We start from the raw sequence: 15,731 nt of genomic DNA on the forward strand, positions 1-15,731 counted from the left end.
AGGCAGCTTCAAGACAAGTATCACAGTCCCCCTTTTGCTAAATTTTCTCCCCAATCTTGTTTATAGAAATTCACAAGCCACCACTGGTAGTCAGATCATGGGATTTTTTTTTTTGACTTTCAGCATTTTTCAGATTTTCTCCAAGTACAAGTTTTACTATTTAAATTATAGGAAAACTTACCCCATCCCCAATTTTCTTTTTAAAGACTTGCATTCAGCAAAAATCGCCTGATGTTAGTCAATATAATTTCCCACACATAAAATTCAAAATATAGAAAAATAAACGAGAAATTTGATCATCATACAATTAGTGCATTCCTTATATTATGTTATTTCTATCTTACACTAAACCTCACACCTTTGTTAAGTATATTGGGTAAATAATCTGGAAAACCTTACATTAATTTATTGCAAAGAGCTCCTATTGCAATGATTTTTATGCCTCTGAATCCTAATGTAAATAGTATTAGCTTGGTTCTTCTCCATTTGGTAGCTCATGAACAGTCACCATTATGGATTTTGGTATTCAAAGTTATTGAAAGCACAGTCCAACCATCTGCCATGTTCTTCTTCTCTCTGAAGTCCTTACTGTAAAACCTTGAGATGATCATTTAATATAAATCTCATTATTAATCATCAGCAGTATTCTTTGAGCACCAGCTAGTGCCTCTTATTTTATATGCATTATCTCTAAACCTCATAGTGAATATTTTTCCCTATTTCCTATTTAAAGAAACAATAGTGTGGTGAAGGCCTGGTGGGGGGGGAGGTGGTTGGGATTGGATGGAAGAAGATAAAGGGGAAAAATGGGGGATATCTATAATACTGTCAACAATAAAAATTATATATTAAAAAAAGAAACAGAGGCTCAGATGGGTTATTGCGTTTGCTCAAGCCTAATAGCGAGTAAATTAATAAAATAAGATGGGGTTTGTCTGGCTTCCAAAGCTTCTATTAGATGACCCAGCTTCGACAATCCTGCAATGAGCCAGTCTAAGTACTCTTCAGGAAACACTGTATCATTCTGAAATTATGCTCCATAATTAAGTACTATTTAAATTTAGGGGACAATGAAGAATATAAATTAAGAACTTGCTCCAGGCTCTAGTCAAGGCAATTATACATATAGAAGTATGGGTCAAAACAGGCTATTTACAAGTTCTTTGATAGTCTATCAGCATTATTGTGCTAAGGTTAAAGATTCTTTTTCTTTTTTTTTTTAAGATTCTTTTTCTTAAAAAAGAAATTGTTAGTCATTCATTCTTTTTTTAAAATATATATATATATATATATATATATATATATATATATATGCTAAGTCAAACCAGCTAGGGCTGTTAGTCATTCATTCTAAAACAAGTATACCCAAGATGTCGAAATGAAGAATGAAGTACACTATGGAGATTTCTTTGAGTCAGATATTACATGTGAGTCATCTGGGAACCTTTCCATTCAAGCTGATATTTAACCCCAATGCAGGTTCTATAATCTAAGAATAGAACATGAGCATTCCTTGCATGATTTTATAGACCATCTCTAGGGCAATTTATGTGTGCAGATGGAACAGACAATCAAGTCAGTTCAAAAGTCACAGCACTCTGTGTTTTTTTTTTTATCTTCAGTTCATACACTTAGACAGCTCCTTAGATAATATAGAAAAAGTGTGGCTCTTGGTTCCAAACTAGGATATTTCTTAAAATTTTGGTCTAAAGTTGAAAAGGAAAAGGGTTGAATGTTTTTTCCCCTGTGGCTAAGATTTTAACAGATTTTGGTTAGAAAGAAAATAGGAAAGGAGAGCCAGAACCCATGGAAATGGTTCTTTGGGTTTCTGACAATGAACTGTTTACGTGTTCCCAAATCTTGATGGTAAATATGTCACAGGCATACATATGTGCATATATTTACACTCAGAGGTTCTTACTCTGAATCTTCCATGGGAAAGAGTATCTCTAAAAATTTTTTAGCTCCCAGAGCTAAAAAAAAAAAAAAAATGGAACTGTGAAAATGAAACTTACTCATTCCTTGAGAAATCCAAGAGAGAGATCTCTCTGAAAGCGAGCGGAAGTTAGGTTTGACTAAATCTTCCACAGTTACTGCTGCTAAGGCATTAATACTGGAGGACACTGTGCTGTAAGGGAAAATAAGACACTTGATTTAGAATATTTAAACTTTAATAATATCTTAAATGAGAATGAGAAAGGGAAAAACACATTGTTACTTCTGAAATGTAACTAGATTTCTACTATATTATTGTTAATGATCACAGCATCCTCTTCTGAAAGCTGTTATCCAAGAATGATTCAGGCAACACTCATAGTCTTAGAAGTAAAAAAAAAAAAAAAAGGATAATTTAATATTGCTTCCATGTTGCAATTAATCCTCAGTGTCTGTGGAAAGAATTTATATAGATTATGCAATATTATTATATAATGACTTTAAAACATACTTTTCTTTGTGCACAGAAGGACTGTCTGTCATAAGTCCTCACTAACATATGCCATAAATATAAATAATATTAATTTCCTGGTTCCTCACTAACATATGCTATAGTTTGTTAATAATAAGAATTCCCTGGAGCAAACACAGAAAGAAAGTGAAATGAGTAAGTTCAAATACAAATATATTATTCAGCATGTAAATAGGCAATTTTAATTCTAATTTTCCATTTGACCACATTTTAGCCACATGTATATTTTAAACCAAACTGCGGGCACCTGTTTTTGATAATTAGTGAAAGCCACCATCACTCATCACCATTATTGTGACCTTAGAGGGTACATGATAGTGTATTAGACAGTAGGGACCAAGCTAAAGTGGAAACTGATGCTAACAGACAGCTAGCCCATAGAGATAAGTTGGACCGACAGAGGATACTGACGCAGACTGTCTCCTTTGGGCCATTTGTGCCCATGTCTAGAATTCAGTTTTATCCCCACAAATATGCAATAAAAAATAAAGATCTCAACAAGGAAACCATGTATTACTAGAGTCACAGTACATACCTTAATGTTCCACTGTAAGCACAGGCCACAAAAAGTCCGGGAAGTCCTGGGTAATCTTGCAGAATGTCCAGGACCAAATAAGGCATGAGCTGAAAAATTCAAAAATTTACTCCTGAGTACTATATGCTACCAAAAATAATTCATCCATGCCTCATTTATTTTGTGTTTTTCGAGAACTAAAGGTAGCTATTCCACAAAATTGAAATTTCCAAATATCTAAAATTAAAATTTTTAACTGCTAAGACTTAAAGAGCATAGTAGTTAAAGCTACAGGCTCAGGATTCCGACAGATATGGCTCTTTTTACTTAATTTCTCTGAGCCTCAGTTTCCTTGTCTGTAAAATAAGAGTAAAAAAATAGAGTTGCTATAAGAGTTAAAGTGGATAATCTATGTAAAGCTATTAGTGCAGTATATGGAATATAGTAAATGCTTACTAAAAGGTAGCTATTCCCATTCTTTGAAATAATAATTTGATTTAAAGGAAATAGTTTACACACCTCTGTGCTTAAGTTAGCAGCAGTTACTTAACGTAACCTTACTTGATGACTCAAGGCTATCCTTGTGAACTTCAATCACTGCCCAGGACTGAACGTGTAATTACAGCAGCATGAGAGACAGTGACAAGTGGAGAATAATGTCAGTAAATATCTGCCTTCTTTTTAAAAAGTTCCTGACACCTCCCTGGCCAGTGTGGCTCAGTTGGTTGGAGCCTTGTCCTGTACACCAAAAGGTTGCAGGTTTGAGCCCAGTCAGGGTCATACACGGAAAGGCAACCAATTGATGTCTCTCTCTCTCTCTTTCTCATCTCTCAATCTCTCATCTCTCATCTCTCATCTCTCATCTCTCATCTCTCATCTCTCAGCATGTCCTTGGGTAAGAATGAATAAAAACAAAAAAAAAAGTTCCTGATACCAACTTGCTTTTTTGATACATTACTTTAAAAAATAAATATTAAATAAGGATAGGAAGGTATATGACTTCAACACTGTGCTCCATGGCAATCTTTCAGCAAAATTTATTTTATTTTTTTGTAAATCCTCTCCCAAGGGTATATATTTTTTCCCCATTGATTTTTAGAGAGAGTAGAAGGGAGCGGGGAGAGACAGACAGACACATTGATTGGTTGCTTTCCACATAAGCCCTGACCAGGGCTGAGCCTGCAACCAAGGTACGCGCCCGTCACCAGAATCAAACCCAGGACCCTTCAGTCTGCAGGCTGCCACTTTATCCACTGAACCAAACAGGCTAGGGCAGCAAAAATGATTTTTAAATCAAAAGGGGACTAAGTGGATAATTTTCCAGAAAAAAAAATGTCCTCTCATTTGCATTGAAACATTATTGCTCCCTTCTCCCATAGTACAGAGGGGATGAAGACCCTACCTTATCAGACTCTGATTTCATTCAACAAAGGTCTGTGGATGGGATATGGAAGAACATCTTCCACTGTTTCAAGGGCATGAACTGAATTCTCTCAGCAATGCTTCTTCCCCCATGTTCTCCAAAGCTTACTAACTCTTTATTCACAGAAAATGAGAATAGCACTTCTCTATGAGATTAAGACCCAATTTTTCTAAGATATCTTACAAGTTGAACTTCAAGCAATATTCTCTACCTAAGCAAAAGTAAAGTTTCTACTATTAGTGTTATTATGAGATCTAAAATCCTCTATCCTGTCATCAACTTTTCTCAAAATCTTTGGTGTAATATTTCATATTCTGAACGTTCCCCTCAGGTATAGGCAGAATCAATGAGGTAAGACTGACTAGAGGAAATTAGTAAAACTATATCTAGGTAGTAATCCTGCCTCCTCAGGGTGAGCTCCTGCTGAGTGCAGCAGAAACATATCTTTACATTCCTCAGTTGAGATGTCCATATCATCTTCTACTGACTGGGCCTTATCTGTATTGCATCCCCAGTGAAATCTTAACTGAAATCATAACACATTACTGGAAACATCCTGTAAGGAGAAAACCTTTTTACTTTTCAGAAAGTTAGCACACACTCTCTATGTGATCCGTGTATGTGTACAAGAGTCTCTTAGATGCTTTTTATAACAAAAAACTTTATAACTTTGAGGCTCCCCTCAAAGTTAGGAAGTTGTAGGGGTTTCGGGTTTTGTTTTTTTGTGGTTTTTTTTTTTTTTTTTTGAGGGGGGAGGGTGATTTGCTCAGGGTAAGCAGAAGGTATATTAGAAACATTTTTAAAAAATCTCTTTTGCCCTAGCCGGCTTGGCTTAGTGGATAGAGCATCAGCCTGCAGACTGAAGGGTCCCAGGTTCGATTCCGGCCAAGGGCACATGCCTGGGTTACAGCTCAATCCCCAGTGCGGGGTGTGCAGGAGGCAGCCGATCAATGATTCTCTCTCATCATTGATGTTTCTATCTCTTTCTCCTTCTCTCTTCCTCTCTGAAATCAATAAAGAAATATTTAAAAAAAAATCTCTTTTGTCTTCATGTTACAAACTACAGACATTAAAGTTTGACAACAACAAAAAATCAAAAATATTCTTGACTAGAGAGAATATAATGGAAGGGTGCTTCCATCTTCAGAGTAAACACAATTCTTGGATTTTCTGGGAAAATAGGAAGGATCTGTTTATCAAAAGGTGGGCATGTGTCATGAGAGGATTGAGATGCACAGCTCAAGGATGCTCTCATTTTTCTAATCCCACAAATTATATCTTTCTGAGAATATGTTATGCATTTGCACCAACATAAAATTCAGCCTATCTTCAATTCTAATGAGTCCCCTGGGCACTTGATTGACAGGCGAGTCTTAGAAAATAATTGTGGCAAGAACTAAGAGAACTCAGGCTTTGTACTCTGGTAGACCTGGGTTTGAATTCTAGCTACACTTTCTGAAAGATGATAAATGGCGTAAAGGCTCAAAGTTAGGACTCTGTCGGCAGTCTCCCTGGGCTTGAATCCTGGCTCCAGGCTTACCAGCCAATTACTTAATTTCTCTGTGCCTCCTTTTCCTCATCTTTAAAAAGGAAGATAATCATAGAACCTACCTCAGGATGTAGCTGTGAGAATTAAAAGTTGAAATTTATACAAAGCACTTATGATAGTGCCAGACCCATGACAAGTACTTTGTGTTTGCAGCTATTCTTATTTATTAGCTATGTGATCTTGAGCAATTTCTGTAACCTGAGATTCATTCATTCCCTTATCTGTAAAATTAGACTCACAAGGGTGTGAGAATGAGATAAAGCAGGCATAGCTCATGGCAGAGAACCTCATCACATCATTGATATTCAGTAAATGTTCACTCATTTGATCCATTTTTCTGTTATTTAAAAACTGAAAGGTAAGGAGAATATAGTCAATAATAATGTGGTAAGTTTGCATGGTGACAGATGATCACTTGAATTAGTGGGATGACTACACTGTATGGTCTAAAAATGTCAAATTGATACCATTGTAAATAATTTGGTTATTAATTAACAGGGAAGAAGCAAAGGGAAGGCAGATATTACAAGCATGCCTAGCATAGTTTGGGTAATGTAGGGAAGGTACTTTCCTGTCAGTCACACCAGGGAGCAGGTCATTGGCCAGGATAAGTGTAGCCACTACAAGGATGTGAAATCCGAAATACTTAAACTCCTAAATGAAGCATGTTTGACATGCTTGTCCTAACAAAGGAGTTCTCTCTTGCGCACGGGGCTCCTGGCTCACAATGGACTAATGGACTGTAACCAGCCTGATGCTCTGTTGGACCCAGCTTCACTCTAGAACAAGAACTCTGGACACTGGCTGTGCTTTTAGCTCTGTTGAATCCCCCTGCATTTTTTCCAGTACTGGTTTAAGGGAAATGGGACTTTAGAAACACAGGGATGTAAGTCCATGCAAATAAAAATCAGTCATTCTCTTGTGCAAATCTTAGAATATTCTTTTTCTCAGGGTATTATAAGAACCCGACCCCCAGGACCCAGTGGGGAAAGAGATAACTCACTTACACTGGTAACAAAATCACTATATTGTTAACCTAAAACTAATATAACTAATACTAGAGGCCCGATGCATGAAATTCGTGCGAGAGTAGGCCTTCCTTCCCCCAGCTGCTGGCATCAGCTTCCCTCTGGCACCCAGGACCTAGGCTTCCCTCACAGCCCTGGCTTCATCCAGAGGGTTGTCCAGAAGGACGTCCAGTCTAATTAGCATATTAAGCTTTTATTATTATAGATAGTATTATAAACCAACTAATTAAAAACAAAACAAAATTGAAAAGTAAAGTATTTATAAATGGGATATCTAACAATATGACAAAATGTTCTACAGTAATATAGCTTATACAGACAGTCCTCAGGTTACATTGGACTCGACTTACGTTGTTTCGTGGTTACATTGCCATCTCCCATTTATTTATTTAAAAAAAAAAAAGTTCCGTCATTTCAAAGTATGTACATAAATGTTTATGTTTTTTATTATTTATTTACCAAAAGTAAAGGTCAGGAATTGCTATCTTTCTTTTAAATTTTTTTTACTGTTTCACTTCATTATTGCTGTGTATGTGTTCCACGTGAGTGATGTAGGTGCTTATGTAGGTGGGTTCCAACTTACAGCGAAAATCGCGTTACATCACACCGTAGGAAAGGATCTCTCACATAACCTGAGGACCTATTGTATACAGCTTTGGCTTTTTAAAACTATATTTAAAATTCTATTCCCAGCCTTGAATTATTTCTTGAACTATTTAACATTTGGCTTGAAATTTTTTCAGTATTTTAATATTTTAAACTTGGATACAGCATTCTTTATTCTTGCTATACCTGCCAAATGCTATATAGAAATTAAAGAAGATTCTATTGTGCCTATTTACTGTTTATCTACAAGAACATGAATACTCTTCCCTCCCAACTAATAAGCATTCTGAATGTCACTAATGCACATGTAAGAAAGACATGGTACTGAACCTGGTCTGGTGCAGACACTTTATTGTTTGTCCAAGGATCGCAGTCATGGTACCTGGAATATAGGGCGAGCCCACAAAGCACTGCACAGACGAGGATTACCCAGAGTCCCACAAGGTTGATGTAGAGAGACCTAGAGACATGAAAACAAGCAAGCAAATGTCAGTTGTGATTTCCATCCCAAAGAACAGGAAAGTTATTATATAAACAGAAGAAACTTCCATGATTATATTCAATAAATGTACATTATCTTTTATCAAAAATGCTACTACCTATTTTATCCTGGCCTAACCTTCTACGTATGAATGACATTGATCAACAATGTGCTTGGAAATGCTTGGGTGACGTTTTCCCATTGAAAGAATGCATTCTCCTGGTTGGAGTTCCAAGGGCATTATTAGCTTTATAATGGTATCTAATTATACTACTTCAGGGTTTCTTGTCATGAAGATTTTAATAGTCAACAGATCTGCAACAATTACTCATTTTCCTTTTAAAAGTGATACAATTACAAACTACTAAATGTACTTAGCCTCTACATAGCAACTCATCAAACCTGTTTAAATGTGGTTTGTCATACCATCCATTAAGTATGAAAGGCAAGCCTATATTCCATGGACAGTATCTTCCCAAACAATGTTCAGCATTATAATGCACAGTGTGCACCCCAGTGGGGTGCAAAGGTTTATAGAACAGTGCTGAAGCCAGACCTGAACATAAATCCCATCTCTACCAACTATATGTGACCCTGGGCAAATGATTTAGCCTTTCTGATTCTTCTGATTCTCAGTTTCTTCATTTTCACCTAGAGATAACAATGTTGACCTCACAGAGTTATAGGACTAAATGAAATAATATATATCATATGGCACGGAGCTTGACAAGTAATAAACACTTGCTAAGTGGTAGTTGTTGATATTATTAGTATTGATGCCATTGAATGCTATGCCTTAATAATCAGTTGAATAGTGAATTTCTCCCACTAAGGTGCCTACTTTTCTCCCCAGTGGTGCTATAGTAGACACTGTGATAAGCTGCCCAAGGGCAAAGAGGGGTATTACCCCCACAGTCATGCAGTGTCTAATGACCAATGGATTCAGAGATTTAAAAGGCCCAGTCTCCTTACCCTCGCTTGGGACAAGCCTTAGAGCTTTAGAGCTCCCCTGAGGTCTCTGTTGAGGCTGTATCACAGTCCAAATCCTCCCTCTGGCCAATCCTGTTTTCTTCCCTCCCTTCACTTCCCTGATAGAGGCTGGCATGCTAACTCAGAATTGGCTTCCAGGAGACCGCCATGCAACAGGTGCCCGGCAGGAGCCAAACAACAGACTGCTAGCCTTTTCCCTTGATTCACTAAATTCACTGTGTTTTGTTATTGTCTAAAAATAGGATAAATAACTATGTCTCATCTCTGAATCATAGAAAATATACCTAGACACTTTCCTGTTCAGACACCTCCCTTGCTTACATGTGAGTATAATACTTTACCATATCGTTTTATTTATTTTAATGGTATTCCAATAGATCAGTTATCAACATCTGTTGTCCCCAGTCACACAGGGTCAGTAAGGCTGACTCTTGGGCTGGGATTCATTCTTCCCATGGAACCAGTGTTGGAAAGCCAGAGAAAATGGTTCCCCTGAGCCCTGGGAGTCTGCCTTGTTAAGGAGACCCATTGGGCTATTCGGAAGGAAATTGCTTCTTTTTAAGAAAGCTCTAAAGCTGTTTAGTTATAAAAATGGGCTTTTTTGAGCTTTGTGGTGTTCCCAACACAACAGAAGAGCATGCGCACAATTACTTTGGGAAAGGCATCAGTTCTAATATAGATTTCCACTCTGGTGGATTGCTGGATATATACATTACATGCCTTTGAAGTTCCTTATAATACCACAACTCTTAAGCTCACTTTTGGGGGACTGCCTATCTAGTTATTGTACTCATATTCACATCGATTTTTCATTGTGGGATTATCCAAAGAGAGGTATGTCTAAACCAATTTACTCTCAATATATTGAGTTCTGACATGGGACATCACAATATTTTCATGTTCTCCTTTGAACAGAAATAGAATTGCCACTCCTTCTCCTACTCCAATCACCCTGTTACTCTTAATCACCCTATTTCGAGTTCTAAAGCCCCTAAATTCCTGTGGGCTGAGTCAGCCTATTCATCAGCATGAGGAGTAGTGGTCACAAGCTTACCTGAGGCCTCCTGGGAAATAACCAGCCACTGTTCAGACTCTTGGCTTGAGCCAAGATGGGCTTGAGAGTTCTCTGATCATGTGGTCCTTCTGACCTCTGTGCTTTGTCCAAATGACTCTGCCTACCTGAAATGCTCTCTCATTCTTCTCTACCTGCCACATGTGGTCATTCTTCAGGATCTGCTGGTTGACAGGAATCTCTCAACCAGGATTCACATCCCACGATTTGAGGTGGAAAAGGGAATTCATTTTACTAGACCCCTACCATCTGTGTGTTGAACACAGTATTCTACAGCACCCTCCATGAGATGTATAGTATGTCTTATGTTCATTTTACAAGTTTAGAAACTGAAGTTCTGAGAGACTAAGTAACTTGCCCAGGACCACTCAAGTAGCAAGTCCTAGAGCAGGATAATAAACCCATGACTGTGTTTGAAAATAAAACACACCAGCACATCAGGCAATATAATGCTCTGGAACATTCCCTCTATCGTTACAGTGTTTCATGGAACTGTTATACCTCTCTAGTGTTATTTCACTTTTTGCATACTTGAGCATATTTTCCTAATTTGCTGCTAGGATTCTTCATGACAAGACCCATGTATTTACATTTTCCCCCACAATTCCTTATACAGACAGATGAATAATATATATCTATTGATAAGACTTGTTTTAATAATTAATATAAATATGTTTAAATATCTTATTTAAAAAATACAGTACCACTTTGTACTTACTACTTCATCCTTTCATAAGAATAGATAGCATTTACCTATTGGAATTTCATGATACCAAAAACAAACTTGAACAAATGTAAGCTTGACTTATGAAAGAGCTTTTATAAAGACAATTAATGGTTAATAATGATAAAAAAAATACTATAGTTAGGCTTACAGTTTTGCCTGGAATCTGCTTTTACAGGAAATATATCTCTGCACTTGGGATTGGTTGACACCATACAGGCTGGTCCACGTGAAGGTCCCTCCTAAAATAATTGTCCAGAATGTGTGTCTTTGCAAAGGATTAGGATTAAAACTAAATGAAAACAAACAGAAAACAAATCTGAACTATTGGCAAAAAAAAAAAAATCCCTACAGGAACCCCCCCTTCCCCCCAGAGTAATTTTGGAAACAAGCAATGTAAACCTATATATACATACACACACACACACACACATTTTTTAAGTAATTATAAAAGGCAGAAATATTCCTAATTTAAGTTCAATGAAATAAAATTGATGCTGTCAGAGGTTTGAGAATTCTGGATGGGATTGGGGAACATTAATATTCTAGTCATTCTGAGCATTTATGTAAATTGTTCTCTCATAGCCACAGAAAATAATTTAAACAAGCCATGCTGTAATCAGAGAAGAGCATGAAACAAAACAAACAAACAAACAAAAAAAGCAAAAGGTCCTAAATGCATCACAGCAATAGGTAATGTACTGAAATAAACATGAAATAGATACATCTTGTGTGTCTAATTCTTCTCCTAGCACATGTATAGTCATAGTTTTAATTTATAGTCACACTTAAGAATTCAGTCAATTAATAGTTTAAAGTTTTTCATGTTCTAAAGTTACTATGCCATTATAATTGTGCTTCTTAATATGCTGTGTGCACAAGCTAAATATTAACACAGTTGAAAGTCATCTTATGACTTGTACCAAATATTGTTACAAAGAAAGCTCAACTTCCACATTTAATACATCTTTAAACCCTTCTTAATGTATCACCCTGGGAGGAATGATTCTGCTAATCTCTGATACACAATACAATCTTGAAAATTTTCCGCAAAATTAGCTTTCATAAAAACTTCCTGAACATTATAAAATTCTGAACATTTTTTTCAAATCTCATATTTGAGATCGTTGAGTAAAACATTCCAATTTTGTGCATATTCTGGCATTCCTATGGGCAGATGAGAGCCTCTATTCCATATTTTAACCTTTAATATCAAAGTCAAGTAGTTTCAAGGGTGTTGTCTCTTTATCCCATAGAGAAAGTAGCTATTATATTAGCTAATGGAAGACAAAAGCCAAAAGGATTCAGTGAGCTATTTGAGGCAATACAACCTTTAGAACACCCGGCTCAGAGATTTTAGGCCATACATGTGCCAACTACAGACTGTAGGGAAAATACCACGACAAAGTCCTTCTCTTTTTTTTCTCAACCAGAGCAGATCTATCACCCACAATATTCTTAAAACATAACTGAATAGCAAGGGAGATTCAATAAAGATTTTCATTATTATTTAATTGTTTGACAACCTGCAAAGTAAAGGTCATAAAAATATCTAATCTTTTACTTTTTAAAAATCTGTTACTGATGTATAAGTTATTTGAATGTGGCAATATGTTTATCCTTTTTATAAAGTGACATTTATTTTGCAGAAAAATGATTGGTTCCATACCGTCTCCCCTCGACTACTAGAAAGAGATGTAGGAGTAATCAATGTCCCTGAGTGGCCCCTGCTTCTTGTATCCATTCCTCCCTCTCCTGATAACAGCAACTCAGGTTTGCTCTGGAGAAACCACTATTTCTCCATTAAATATTTTAAATGGCTGTCAGTCAAAATGTCCTGCTCTGCCCAGCCAGTGTGGCTCAGTGGTTGAGGGTCGACCTATGAACCAGGAGGTCATGGTTTGATTCCTGGTCAGGGCACATGCCCAAGTTGTGGGCTCAATCCCAAGGGCATACAGGAGGCAGCAGATCAATGATTCTCTCTCATCATTGATGTTTCTATCTCTCTCTCCCTCTCCCTTCCTCTCTGAAATCAATAAAAACATATATATTTTAAAATGTCCTGCTCCGCCCTATCTGAGTGATGACATCATGGCCAAACTGGGTCAACTAGAGACTCTCCTCCTTGGAATCTGAATCTTGGGGTAAAAGGAAAATGAAATTTTGAAAACAGTTAAAATTGATTCTCTGTAATACATTCCTGCAAGTTAACACAATGACCCTGTTCAATTTATGAAAAAGCTCTTCTCAAGCATTAGTGCCTATTTTCAGAAAGCCAGAAGAGAGCCACCAAGAGCAAAATAATTATTTTCCTCTTGAAATAATTTTAGTTTGCCTGTCTCAAAATAGAGCAACATACAGAGAAAATAAGCCCATGGAAAATGAGCCCCTCTCCACATTGAACACGATGCACAGGAATGACACTGATGACCCAAAAGGAAAGGTGTCTTAAATATTCTTGTAAATTGTATGAAATATTTGTGGTGAAATATCTAGTTTCTCTATTAGTTCTTCTTTAGGAAAAATGAACAGCTGTTGAACACATGTTCTATCAAGTGCTATGCTGACACTTAAGTCATCAGCCATAACTTCTCTAGTCAATGCTCTTGAAATAATATATAATAGTATATAATGCAGATTATACATTTATACATATATACTATATGGTATAATCCTAAATAATACAGAGATAATATGCAAATTAACCCTCACATCCTCACAAGATGGCTGCCTACGACTGAACAAGCAGGCTGCGTGGGGCGACCAGGCCGGCAGGGGGTTAGTGAGGGATGACCAAACAACTGAACAAGCAGGCTGCGTGGGGCGACCAGGCCGGCAGGGGGTTAGTGAGGGATGACCAAACAACTGAACAAGCAGGCTGCGTGGGGCGACAAGGTGGGTGGGGGGAGAGGGCTATGAGGGGTGACCAGGCCAGCGGGGGGTGGGTCAGTTGGGAGCAAACAGGCTGGAGGGGGGGCAGTTGGGGGCAATTAGGCTGGCAGGGAGGCAGTGAGGGGCAACTAGGCCAGTGGGGGGGGGCAGTTGGGGGCGATCAGACCAGTGGGGGGGGCAATAAGGGGTGACCAGGGAGGCAAGCAGGTGAGTGCTTATGAGCCAGTGGTCCAGGATTATCAGAGGAATGTCTGACTGGCAGCCGGACATCCCCCAAGGGGTCCCGGATTGGAGAGGGTGCAGGCTGAGCTGAGGGGACCACCCCATGCACAAATTTCATGCACTGGGCTTCTAGTATTATAATAATAATAATAATAATAATAATAATAAATAATAAATGGCATCATAATAACATACTATATAATGCCAGGGCAATATAAATATCAGAAAATAAATTCTCCAGGCTGCTTGAAACCAAAAACTATCAAAGTGAAATCACTGTCTTTTGGTGTTTTTCTCTTAAGAGGTTTCCTTTCCTTGTCTATCTGCTATTTCTTCCCTTATCTCTCTACCCCACCCTTCCAACTCATCCAGACTTTATTATCTGGAAGCATATACTCTTTTTTAAAATATATACATAGTTTTCAGAGAGGAAGTGAGAGATAGAAACATCAATGATGAGAATCATTGATCAGCTGCCTCCTGCATGCCCACTACTGGGGATCAAGCCTGCAACCCTTGGGCATGTACCCTTGACCTGAATCAAACCCGGGACCCTTCACTCTGCAGGCCGATGCTCTATCCACTGAGCCAAACCTGCTAGGGCAGCAAATACTCTTTTGCTATCAATCTTTTCCCAGGAGGAAGTGCCATCCTAAGTACCATATGACTGATTTAACCCCTTAGACACCTGGTGAACACTCCTTACACATTTACTAGTACTGCCAGCTTCAATTTCTATGCCACATCCTTAGTGGTTGGTTTGTTTTCTAACGTAAGGTTACTATTTCAATAAAGATATTATTTCCACAGAAAAACAAAAATGAAAGGAATATTCTATTAGTTAAGAGGTAAACAGCAACTTACTTCCAGAAGTTTAATCTTCCACCATTACGGGCATCATTTATAATAGTGCCGATTCCCCCTTGAATCACTGAAGCTTGTATAAGCACAGAAACAAATCCCGCCAGCATGATCCCGACTTGAAACACATCCGTCCAGACAACTGCTTTAAGACCACCCTTTGAAGGGAAAGTGTATTAGGATTAATGTTTCTATGAGACATTATTAAGCACCTGTATGCTTACGCATTATGCTGTAAAAACTTATGGAATACATGGATATTGGCCAAGTGCACCCCAGAGAGACAGGTTGGAAGAGCCTTCAAGAGCAGGTGATATTTAAGCCAAACTTTCAAATGTACGAGAGGCAAAGATAGAAGGTTTTCCCAGCAGAGAAAACAGCATGGGTGAAAGCATAGATAGGTGAAATTATATGGCATGTTGAATGTAGACAGATATGTATTTTGGAGTAAAGTGGAGTGGTATGGAGAGATTGTTGGGAAGAAATTTCAGAATCAAATTGCAACAGCAACATCATAGATTTTTATCCAATAGGCAGGGCTGATATTCAAACACTATGCACACAGAAGGTCATATCAATTGTTGAAACACTAAAACTTTTTTTGTATTAGCCACTGCCACACACTTCCTGAGTATGTCCCTTCATTCCCTTGACCTTGGCTGAAACAGCCCCTCCTTTTAGGAGGAGGCCCTGTCTCCTAAAAGATCCAGCAATTAAAGGGTTAAAATCTAACCCACCACAGAGCCCATAAGACTTGCACCACTCTAAGGACCAGCATCCATGGAAGTATCAGTGCCCTTGCCATACTGGTTCTTCGATATTTTGACTGTCACTAAAGGCAATGGAAAGTTATCTCAGGTTTCTGAGCTGAGGAATAATATAAACACAGCTATAATAACTTG

The 15,731-nt window shown here is 37.8% G+C and overlaps 1 protein-coding gene across 1 annotated transcript in view; it reads right to left on the reverse strand.

The window, feature by feature from the left end:
• Positions 1–15,731, reverse strand: part of SLC5A8 (solute carrier family 5 member 8) — a gene marked incomplete at its 5' end in the record, with an annotated part of 44,437 nt that overhangs the window by 15,094 nt on the left and 13,612 nt on the right. Inside the window, 5 exons of the mRNA XM_081083107.1 lie at positions 2,016–2,128; positions 3,003–3,091; positions 7,918–8,047; positions 11,006–11,146; positions 14,833–14,987. Of these exons, the coding sequence (XP_080939233.1) occupies positions 2,016–2,128; positions 3,003–3,091; positions 7,918–8,047; positions 11,006–11,146; positions 14,833–14,987 (628 nt within the window). The remainder of the gene's footprint in view (positions 1–2,015; positions 2,129–3,002; positions 3,092–7,917; positions 8,048–11,005; positions 11,147–14,832; positions 14,988–15,731) is intronic.

This window comes from Myotis nattereri (assembly GCF_964212035.1).
Source record: "Myotis nattereri genome assembly, chromosome: 2".
In the NCBI taxonomy this organism is placed as follows: domain Eukaryota; kingdom Metazoa; phylum Chordata; class Mammalia; order Chiroptera; family Vespertilionidae; genus Myotis; species Myotis nattereri.